Source organism: Delphinus delphis, chromosome 18 (assembly GCF_949987515.2).
Source record: "Delphinus delphis chromosome 18, mDelDel1.2, whole genome shotgun sequence".
Lineage (NCBI taxonomy): Eukaryota > Metazoa > Chordata > Mammalia > Artiodactyla > Delphinidae > Delphinus > Delphinus delphis.
The window spans coordinates 8,491,252-8,503,828 of record NC_082700.1 but is presented as its reverse complement, the minus strand read 5'-3'; the positions used below and the strand labels follow the sequence as shown (position 1 = coordinate 8,503,828).

Here is a 12,577-nt window from a genome sequence, read left to right as displayed (position 1 = left end):
TGAGAAGGGGTTTGGTAAGGCACTTCCCCGGTGTTCCAGTGGTTAAGACTCTGCGCTTCCACTGCAGGGGGGCACAGGTTCGATCCCTGCTCAGGGAACTAAGATCCCGCATGCCGCGCAGTGTGACCAAAATAATAAAAATGATAATATAAAAGAATTAAGAAGAGGCTTGGTTAATTATAAAGTATTACATGATTCTTGTTATTTTGTTTTTGCTTCTATTTCTAACAGGAGAAAAATGAATCCTGGGCTTGGCAAGTGGAGGATTAAACAGGGCCACCCAGGATCAGGCACTGGAAGTGAAGCCCAGCTCTCTTCAGCCTATCACTCATGCCAGGGACATTTAAAAGGGAGAAATTGATAAAAATATTCTCTAAACAGGGACCAGTTGTCCGTTGTCCAAAGGATGCACTTAGCATAGTGCCTCCCCTATGGTAAGTACTAAATAAATGTCACTTCTGTGGGTACCACTGCTCCCGGGAGTAGAGCAATGGAGTCTATAGCTCCAAGGAGGTGTCACCAGCGTGTTCTTCTCCCGTAGATGGACCTGTGTGACCCCAGAATAACATCCTCCTGCTTGGAATCAGAATAAGGGGAATTACAGAATCTGGACCTTTGCTATCAAAACCCTAAGAGAGCTTGATGCATTCACGGCCTTGCCAATAGAACCACAATTCTTATAATTTGCTGTTGAAACAGTGGATGGGCACTTTCAAAGGTGACTTGGCTGACTTTCTTTTTCACTGAATCCACAGAGGGACCAACTTCAGTCACATTTCCTTCTGGCCTGGGGATCTTGCTATCTCTTTAAAATGAGACCAACTTCGTAGGTTGTCTTCTCTCATGGTTCACGCATAAATTTATGATTTTACAATCAGAGGATAACTTCATGTGCCTTATTTGAAAGTCCTCAGTGACCAACTCACTACTGGTTCACCCCTAAAGTGTCTTTAATACACAGAGATGTGTTACAAGCAGTGGTTCTCAAGCATCAATGTGGGTGGGGGTCACCTGGAGATCTCGTTAAGCTGCAGAATCTGACTCAGTATATCAAGGCAGGGCAGTGATTCTGCATTTCAACATTTTGATCAGCAAGGTTAAAAGTATTATAGCTAATTAAGTGGCAAAGTTGGGATTTAAACCCCAAAGTCGATCTCTTTCCCACAATGCTGAAATGCAGAAATAGAGTGCTGAATAATAAATGAGACATTGTGTCGAAGCCAAATTATTTGGGATAACTATTATACGTAATGTTAAAATGCTAAAGTACCATTCTCCCAGAGGAAAAAGAAAGAAGCACACGAAGCAGGAGAAAAAGAAAACACAATTTTTTTTTGAGGAAAGGACAGTGATAATCTAGGAGGAAAGAGACAAAGAAAATAAAATAGAGTGAAAACTTATGGAAGACAGATAATATTTAGGTTCTTAAGGAGAACGGAAAGAGCCACACTTGCCACATTTCGAAAATAACGACCCCAAACATTCACCCCAGGTCCCTGACCTCCAAGCGGGACCAGGTAACAGCAACTAAGGATAATATGAGGAGAGAAGTCAGCTCCATGGCACAGAGAGACGAAGCCCAGACTCCATTCCACCAGCGTTCCAGAGAACAGCCAGCTCTGCCAGCAACAGAGCGCAAAGCCAGGGCCGCACCAGCCTTCCAAGACCTGCCGTGACAGCAAACTTGTGAGGTCTCCCTCAGCCAACAGTTTATAAAATAGAGAATGGAGGATTCTGTCTCTATAGTCAGGCCTTCACATTTCTGGATGGAACAAGTCTGAACTTTAACAGCCAAAGCATTTCCTCTTGATTCCACATTAAAGGCAATTTCAAAGCACTGCAGAGAGCGTACTCTCTGTGTGTTCTCCATAAGACAATACAAAAATCCCACTGTGTTAGATCAGGCCATGGTGCATCCCGTGGGATTCTGCCTCTGCTACTGGCACCAAATGAGGTTTATAAAGAAGAACACGCTGTCCTCTGTCATTAAATGCAGACGTTTAGGAAACACCACAAACACATTTCCGACCTCCTCTGATGTCCTGTTATCCATCATTCTAAACACACCTAAAGCCCTCCTGAAGTGACTCAACCAGGATTGATAAGATTCTAGTTTCCTATGTTTATTACCTGCTGTTTAGAGTTGGAAGTCCTTTTACGAGTCCTGATCTATTTTCAAAGGACCTTCTTTGTATTTATTCTGTCTTAAACTGTTTTCTTCATGTATCACTTTATTAGAATCTAAGTTGCTATACTGTTTTATAATTATTGCTTAGGTGGTCTCTCTTTCTCACAGGATTGCTAAAATTGGTCCTAGATTTTGTATCACCAGAGCCTACTGCTGTGTCAAGCATATAGCTGGCATTCAACAAAACGCCGGTTAAAATATAAGAAAGCTCTAGGGCAGAGATCTGATCGTCATATGATACCATTTATTCAGAAGAATCTCAATAAGGTTTTGAATGGAAATTCCTTTATCTTTTCTGGTAACCAAAGACTGGTGACCTCCTCATCTTAAATTTCAACACTTCAGTTCTTTCCAATTCAAACCAACAGACATTTACTAAACATCTACTACAAGCTGTCACTGTCAAAGCTGCAGGACACAGTTCCTAAGATCACACTCCTGTATCCTCTTTGACGAAGTTCATCAATACACCATAGTAAGCATTCAGCCCTTGCCTCTGTACATCTTCAAACAAATAAAAAGCAGTATATAACATATATTACATACTTGATCAAACTGGGGGTCTTCTCCACGTTGTAGAGATTTTGTCAATGGCTTTTCCTAGAAAGAAACACAGGCAAGAAAAATTACTAGAGGCTTTTAAATATTACAAAAGAAATGTCATTATTATTAAAATTGTTCTCATCTATTTCTCCCTTTATGGGATGAAGAGACGCCAGTTTTCAAATATGTGAGAAACTCTTCCTTACTATTCAAACCTTAAAGTATAGTGTTTGATCATCACCACCAGGATTTTTACTATTCATCTTCACACATTTGACCAAGACATTCAAATCTGATGCTATAAGTGATCCTGTGTTTTCAAAGGAAACCACATAATAAAACCTAGGGAATTTGTTTGAAATTTCATTACCTATCTTGGGACTTGACAGATAATAAAAAGTTGAAAGTGATACACTATTCCAAGTCCTAAGATTTAGAAACAAAATAAGGTATAATTATTAGTCTGAAGGATGGACAACCTACAATTACACACTTACTAGGTGTAATCGGTGATTTCTAAGCATGATATTTTGGCCTGCAAAACATCCAAATCTCTGCAAAAATCATCTGGGAAGTGACAAAGGTCTACAGAAATAAATTTTCCTAACGATTATTTCTTCGTTTACATTAGGAAGCCTTAACTGACTCTTCAGGAGGGTATTTTGTAACTATTTAGCCTTACCTGTACCTTTCTCTTTTTTTGGAAGTTAATATTGACCCAAATTTGACTTAGGATTAGAAACCACGCAAAAAGTTACACATCCAAAAATAGTGTTTTCAACCTGCGCGGAAGGGGAGAGGAAGCACGTCCAGAGGAGGGCCTCTGGAGAGTGGAGTTCCGGAGTTTGGGGCCGTGTGGCTGACAGGGTCTTGGTGCTCTGGCTGGATATCAGGCTGAGTTCAGGACATTGGTCCACCAGAGACCTCCTGGCACCACGTAACATCAAATGGTGAAAGCTCTCCCAGAGATCTCCATCTCAACGCTAAGACCCAGCTCCACTCAACGACCAGCAAGCTACAGTGCCAGACACCCCATGCCAAATAATTAGCAAGACAGGAACACAACCCCACCCATTAGCAGAGAGGCTGCCTAAAACCATAGTAAGTTCACAGACACCCCAAAACATACCAGCGGACGCCATCCTGACCACCACAAAGACAAGTTTCAGCCTCATCCACCAGAACGCAGACACCAGTCCCCTCCACCAGGAAGCCTACACAACCCACTGAACCAACCTTAGCCACTGGGGACAGACACCAAAAACAACAGGAACTACAAACCTGCAGCCTGCAAAATGGAGACCCCAAACACAGTAAGTTAAGCAAAATGAGAAGACAGAGAAACACACAGCAGATGAAGGAGCAAGAGAAAAACCTACCAGACCAAACAAGTGAATAGGAAATAGGCAGTCTACTTGAAAAAGAATTCAGAGTAATGATAGTAAAGATGATCCAAAATCTTGGAAATAGAATGGAGAAAATACAAGAAATGTGTAACAAGGACCTAGAAGAACTAAAGAGCAAACAAACAATGATGAACAACACAATAAATGAAATTAAAAATTCTCTAGAAGGAGTCAATAGCAGAATAACTGAGGCAGAAGAACGGATAAGGGACCTGGAAGATAAAACAGTGGAAATAACTACTGCAGAGCAGAATAAAGAAAAAAGAATGAAAAGAATTGAGGACAGTCTCAGAGACTTCTGGGACAACATTAAACGCACCAACATTCGAATTATAGGGGTGCCAGAAGAAGAAGAGAAAAAGAAAGGGACTGAGAAAATATTTGAAGAGATTATAGTTGAAAACTTCCCTAATATGGGAAAGGAAATAGTCTATCAAGTCCAGGAAGCGCAGAGAGTCCTATACAGGAAAAAACCAAGGAGAAACACGCCAAGGCACATATTAATCAAACTATCAAAAATTAGATTCAAAGAAAAAATATTAAAAGCAGCAAGGGAAAAACAACAAATAACATAAAAGGGAATCCCCATAAGGTTAATAGCCAATGTTTCAGCAGAAGCTCTGTAAGCCAGAAGGGAGTGGCAGGACATATTTAAAGTGATGAAAGGGAAAAACCTACAACCAAGATTACTCTACCCAGCAAGGATCTCATTCAGATCCGACAGAGAAATTAAAACCTTTACAAACAACCAAAAGCTAAGAGAATTCAGCACCACCAAACCAGCTTTACAACAAATGCTAAAGGAACTTCTCTAGGAAGGAAACACAAGAGAAGGAAAAGACCTACAATAACAAACCACCAAAATTAAGACAACAGTAATAGGAACATACATATTGATAATTACCTTAAATGTAAATGGATTAAATGCCCCAACCAAAAGACACAGACTGGCTGAATGGATACAAAAACTAGACCCATGTATATGCTGTCTACAAGAGACCCACTTCAGACTTAGGGATACATACAGACTGAAAGTGAGGGGATGGAAAAAGATATTCCATGCAAATGGAAATCAAAAGAAAGCTGGAGTAGCAATTCTCATATCAGACAAAATAGGCTTTAAAATAAAGACTATTACAAGAGACAAAGAAGGACACTACATAATGATCACAGGATCAATCCAAGAAGAAGATATAACAACTGTAAATACTTATGCACCCAACATAAGAGCACCTCAATACATAAGGAAAATGCTAACAGCCATAAAAGGGGAAATCGACAGTAACACAATCATAGTAGGGGGCTTTAACACCCTACTCACCAATGGACAGATCATCCAAAATTAAAATAAATAAGGAAACACAAGCTTTAAATGACACGTTAAACAAGATGGACTTAATTGATATTTATAGGACATTTATAGGACATGCCAGCCAAAAACAAAAGAATACACTTTCTTCTCAAGTGCTCATGGGAACATTCTCCAGGACAGATCATATCATGGGTCACAAATCAAGCCTTGGTAAATTTAAGAAAACTGAAGTCATATCAAGTATCTTTTCTGACCACAGTGCTATGAGATTAGATATCAATTATAGGAAAAAATCTGCAAAAAATACAAACACATGGAGGCTAAACAATATGCTACTAAGTAACCAAGAGATCACTGAAGAAATCAAAGAGGAAATCAAAAAATACCTAGAAACAAATGACAATGAAACACAGCAACCCAAAACCTATGGGATACAGCCAAAGCAGTTCTAAGAGGGAAGTTTAAAGCAATACAATCCTACCTCAAGAAACAAGAAACAACTCAAATAAACAACCTAACCTTACACCTAAAGCAATCAGAGAAAGAAGAACAAAAAAAACCCCAACGTTAGCAGAAGGAAAGAAATTATAAAGATCAGATCAGAAATATATGAAAAAGACATGAAGGAAAGGATAGCAAAGATCAATAAAATTAAAAGCTGGTTCTTTGAGAACATAAACAAAACTGATAAACCATTAGCCAGACTCATCAAGAAAAAAAGGGAGAAGACTCAAATCAATAGAATTAGAAATGAAAAAAGGAGACATAACAACTGACACTGCAGAAATACAAAGGATCATGAGAGATTACTACAAGCAATTAAATGCCAATAAAATGGACAACCTGGAAGAAATGGACAAATTCTTAGAAAAGCACAACCTTCCAAGACTGAACCAGGGAGAAATAGAAAATATAAACAGACCAATCACAAGCACTGAAATTGAAACTGTGATTAATAATCTTCCAACAAACAAAAGCCCAGGACCAGACAGCTTCATAGGCGAATTCTATCGAACACTAACAGAAGGGCTAACACCTATCCTTCTCAAACTCTTCCAAAATACAGCAGAGGGAGGAACACTCCCAAACTCATTCTGTGAGGGCACCATTGCCCTGAAACCAAAACCAGACAAAGATGTCACAAAGAAAGAAAACTACAGGCCAATATCACTGATGAACACAGATGCAAAAATCCTCAACAAAATACTAGCAAACAGAATCTAACAGCACACTAAAAGGATCATACACCATGATCAAGTGGGGTTTATCCCAAGAATGCAAGGATTCTTCAGTATAGGAAATCGGTCAATGTGATAAACCATATTAACAAGTTGAAGGAGAAAAATTATATGATCATCTCAATAGATGCAGAAAAAGCTTCTGACAAAATTCAACTCATTTATGATAAAAACCCTACAGAAAATGGGCACAGAGGGAACTTATCTCAACATAATAAAGGCCATATATGACAAACCCACAGCCAACATCGTTCTCAACGGTGAAAACTGAAACCATTTCCACTAAGATCAGGAACAAGACAAGGTTGCCCACTCTCACCACTATTATTCCACATAGTTTTGGAGGTTTTAGCCACAGCAATCAGAGAAGAAAAAGAAATAAAAGGAATCCAAATCAGAAAAGAAGAGGTAGAACTGTCACTGTTTGTAGATGAGATGATACTATACATAGAGAATCCTAAAGATGCTACCAGAAAACTACTAGAGCTAATCAGTGAATTTGGAAAGTAGCAGGATACAAAATTAATGCACAGAAATCTCTTGCATTCCAATATACTAATGATGAAAAATCTAAAAGAGAAATTAAGGAAACACTCCCATTTACCACTGCAACAAAAAGAATAAAATACCTAGGAATAAACCTACCTAAGAAGACAAAAGACCTGTATGCAGAAAACTATGACACTCATGAAAGAAATTAAAAATGGTACAAACAGATGGAGAGATATACCATGTTCTTGGATTGGAAGAATAAACATTGTGAAAATGACTCTACTACCCAAAGCAATCTACAGATTCAGTGCAATCCCTATCAAACTACCAATGGCATTTTTCACAGAACTACAACACAAAAGTTCACAATTTGTATGGGAACACAAAAGACCCTGATAAGCTAAAACAATCTTGAGAAAGAAAAACGGAGCTGGAGGATTCAGGCTCCCGGACTTCAGACTATACTAAAAAGCTACAGTAATAAAGACAGTATGGTACTGGCACAAAAACAAAAATATAGATCAATGGATCAGATAGAAAGCACAGAGATAGACTCATGCACATATGGTCAACTTATCTTTGATAAAGGAGGCAAGCATATACAATGGAGAAAAGACAGCCTCTTCAATAAGTGGTGCTGGGAAAACTGGACAGCTACATGTAAAAGAATGAAATTAGAACACTCCCTAACACCATACACAAAAATAAACTCAAAATCGATTAAAGACCTAAATGTAAGGCCAGACACTATAAAACTCTTAGAGGAAAACATAAGCAGAACACTATGATATAAATCACAGCAAGATCCTTTTTGACCCACCTCCTAGAGAAATGGAAATAAAAACAAAAATAAACAAATGGGACCTAACGAAACTTAAAAGCTTTTGCACAGCAAAGGAAACCATAAACAAGATGAAAAGACAACCCTCAGGATGGGAGAAAATATTTGCAAATGAAGCAACTGACAAAGGATTAATCTCCAAAATATACAGGCAGCTCAGGCAGCTCAATATCAAAAAAACAAACAACCCAATCCCAAAATGGGCAGAAGACCTAAACAGACATTTCTCCAAAGAAGATATAGAGATTGCCAACAAACACATGAAAGGATGCTCAACATCACTAATCATTAGAGAAATGCAAGTCAAAACTACAAATGAGGTATCACCTCACAGCAGTCAGAATGGCCATCATCAAAAAATCTACAAACAATAAATGCTGGACAGAGTGTGGAGAAAAGGGAACCCTCTTGCACTGTTGGTGTGAATGTAAATTAATACAGCCACTATGGAGAACAGTATGGAGGTTCCTTAAAAAACTAAAAATAGAACTAACATGCAACCCAGCAATCCCACTACTAGGCATATACCCTGAGAAAACCATAATTCAAAAAGAGACACGTACCACAATGTTCACTGCAGCACTATTTACAATAGCCAGGTCATGGAAGCAACCTAAGTGTCCATCGACAGATGAATGGGTAAAGAAGATGTGGCACATATGTACAACGGAATATTACTCAGCCATAAAAAGAAACGAAATTGAGTTATTTGTAGTGAGGTGGATGGACCTAGAGTCTGTCATACAGAGCGAAGTAAGTCAGAAAGAGAAAAACAAATACCATATGCTAACACATATATATGGAATCTAAAAAAAAAAAAAAAGTTTCTGAAGAACCTAGAGGCAGGACAGGAATAAAGATGCAGACGTAGAAAATGGACTTGAGGACACGAGGAGGGGAAAGGTTAAGCTGGGACGAAGTGAGATAGTGGCATGGACATATATACACTACCAAACGTAAAACAGATAGTTAGTGGGAAGCAGCCACATAGCACAGGGAGATCACTTGGTGCTTTGTGACCACCTAGAGGGGTGGGATAGGGAGGGTGAGAGGGAGACGCAAGAGGGAGGGGATATGGGGATAAATGTATATGTATAGCTGATTCACTTTGTTATAAAGCAGAAACTAACACACCACTGTAAAGCAATTATACTCCAATAAAGACGTTAAAAAAAAATAGTGTTTTACTTTAGCTAATGATGTCCCAGAAAGATTCCATTTACATTTTGCTGATCGCAAAGACCCTTTCCCTGCCTCGGTTCTCCATTCCTCTCTACTGAAAAGGTGACATATACCCTAAGGTGGATGCGAGCCCCACCCCACCCCGCAGAGTCTCTGTTCTTGAAGAGATCGGCTCAGTCTGGGTATCTAAAGCTTTACCAGGAACCATATGAATTAATTGCTCTGTCTCATTTGCAAAATACACAGCTTCAAAATGCATATTCACCTAAAATAAAAAGAATGCTGCCTTCTCAAGGGCTAAGAAACATTGCCTCTTCAAAGTATATTATACTTTTCCTTTTATAGCACTTACCAAGGGTGATGAGCTGACTGACACCCCCAGTAGACTACAAGCTGCAGAAATGCAGTCTCCTCTATTTTTCCCGAGCACCTAGAGTTACAGGGCAGGGCTCTGCTTGGTAACGGTTAAACATTTGCCAAATTAATCAAAGCTGTAGGCTAATGACGTCCAGTTTCTTCAACTATGAGATCCTCTTATTGGCATGTGTGTGTTTTGCTACAAGTTAAAGGAATTTTTTAATATACTTTTTCATTGTGGCAAAATACATATGATGCAAGATTTACCATTTTTACGATTTTTATGTGTATAATTCTGCGACACTAAGTGCATTTACAATGTTGTCTAACCTTCACCACTCTGTTATAAGGACCCATTTTAATGTCAAAAATTTTCAAGGAATTCTTAACCACCAAGCATAGACTTATACCCCAAACATACAAGATAGTAATTCTACCTTGTTGTTTAAAACCATACATAATGACAGAGCTAAAACTATGCTTTCAATGATACTTTTAAATGGTTTTGTACTGTAACAGCAACAATACTTATTTTATATACATTAGGAAAGTGGGGCTGCATCTACATGGGAAACTATAATGTATTCAGTGAAATGCTAATGGCTGGGACTTCCCTGGAGGTCCAGTGGTTAAGACTCTGTGCTCCCAATGCAGGGGGCATGGGTTTGATACCTGATCAGGGAACTGAGATCCCACACGCTGCATGGTGTGGCCTTAAAAAAAAAAAAAAAAAACCTAAATGGCTGAGACACATGTGGATCTGTAGACCCCTGCAATTACTCAGCAGTCCTTACCTTGGGAATCTGCCATCGTTTCATCCTAAAAGATGAGATCCTATCACAGTGGGGGATGGAAGGTGACTCTGTCCACCCACATCCTGGAACGTCCTATGCCTAAAAGTCATTTTTCCCCACTACTATCTGGGTGGGAATGGTGATAAACATGATATTTTATGCTCACATATTTGCATACATATGAAGGAAATAGCCTATGGCAAGTCTCACTGTGTCTAGCAAGCAAAGTTAATATGGTAAGTTGTTGCTATACTCAAAAGTCAAGTCCATTAGCCAATTACTTGAATTCCATGTCCCAGTAAAACAACATACTTTTACACTAAGTTCTCCTGAACGGTTCTTACACAAATATGCTGTCTTAATCATATTCTTTGAAGACTTAGTTTAAATGTCACTTCCAAGATCAAGCCATTCCCCACTATTCCCAGGCAGAGTCATTTGTTCCTTGTCACACGGCACTTTGCATCTCTTCCTGTCAGCATTTCCACTGTGTTGTAACTCGTCTGTCTCCCTACACTCCTAGTACAGAGTTGAAACTTATTATTAGGGTTTATTAAATGAATATATCCCTATGCATTTGGAAAGGTAGCTTTGGGCACAGAGAATCAAGTTCACATTTTAACATTCCCAAGATTAGCTGCGCATCAGCATAGATTTTATCAGTGTCAAGAGGTTAAAAACTAGACCTGGGGAAGACAGTATCGCGCTGGCTAAAAAGTAAAGAGAAAAGGGAGAAGGAAGGAAGGAAGGAAGGGAGGGAAGGAGGGGAGACTGGAAAAGAGGAGAGAAGCAAACTTGCTGAAGCTCAGGAGAGAGCCATCTGAAAGCAAGGCAGAGCAATCAGGCTCATGCCCCCTTGAGAAAAGAGATCTGCAGAGGCCTGGTTCTGCTTGAGGTTCTCCTGCAGGAGATCAGCGCACGGAATCTAAGGTCTGCAAGAATCCAAGGTCTGCACATTCAAGACATCATGGGTCTCAAAGAGCATTAAATAAGTAGTAAAATGAAATTAACACAGAGTAAACAATGGATACTTAAAGAACAAGAAGAAACAGACTATGACAGAGGAGGCTCAAATAATGGTCTCACTTGTCCAATAAGAACAGTGTGCGTTGTATAGTTTTAAAATTTGTCTTTGTTCTGTATTTTAGTACAGATATATTTACTAGAGGTTCACTAATTGAATGATACATTTGTTTTTCAAAAATCATTCTAATAAAACAAAACTTTGGGGTCATGGATCCCCCAAAATTCTTAGTGGTCCAAAGCTAGAAGACCTCAGCCTGTGACTCGACCTTGCCCAGAAGCCCCGGCTCACTGGGTGACAGTGAACAGAAGAGATGGGCAAACCAAAAACATCGTGAGACTTGGCATTGAACCTCAGGGGTTGCTAACAGCCCAAAGAGAACAAAATAGACATTAAGCCCCTCCTGATGGAAGCAAACACTATGAAATAGTTTTGATAAAAACAAACAGAAAAAAAAAAAAAAACCCTGTAACTAACCAAGCCTTTAGATATAATTTCCAATTTCCAGGAAATACAAGAGTTAGGAAAGAGTAAGAGGAATATGTTCCACTAAGCCACGGGGATGAAATCAGCAAGACTCAGCGACTGAAGGAAACTGAAGTAAAAAAAGATATTTTTTCAATAAAAAGTTGCAGAGAGTAAAGAAAAAAGAAATGGAGGTGGAGCCTATTGATTTCTGTTTTAAAGGCTATTGCACTATGTGGATCTGATCTGGGGCTGGATTCAAACAATCTGTTAAGAGAAAGTATGACCTTCATGAAACCATTGGTGATTTGAACACATTAGATATTTGATGATGTTACAGGATTATTTTAATTTTTTAGGTGTGATAATGGTCTTCGTTTCAAAAAGAATGTTTACCTTTTGGAGATACATGCTGAAATACTTAGAGATTAAATGATATGGTTTCTAGCATTTGCTTCAAATACTGCTGGGGAGAGGAGCTGGGAGTGTAACAAATTGGCCATGAGTTGATAACTGCTTCTGATGGTCACTGTGTTCATTACACGGTCTTCCCACTCTAGTACATGTTTGAAATTCTCCATAAACAAAAAAACAAACAAAAACTAAAAACAGGGGAAATGATGTATCACTTGTGTCACCATGAAAAAAATTTTTTATAATGTCTCAATTTCCAAGATGGCATAAGTCACTTAAAACTGATTTCTATAGTACTTACACAACTCTTTATCTTTTCCT

The 12,577-nt window shown here is 38.8% G+C and overlaps 1 protein-coding gene across 2 annotated transcripts in view; it reads right to left on the bottom strand.

Moving 5' to 3' along the window:
- FRY (FRY microtubule binding protein) overlaps window positions 1-12,577 on the bottom strand; it is a 328,357-nt gene that overhangs the window by 176,839 nt on the left and 138,941 nt on the right. For both annotated transcript variants that reach the window (XM_059995989.1, XM_059995991.1), the window contains exon 3: window positions 2,735-2,788. In XM_059995989.1, the coding sequence (XP_059851972.1) occupies window positions 2,735-2,788 (54 nt within the window). The remainder of the gene's footprint in view (window positions 1-2,734; window positions 2,789-12,577) is intronic.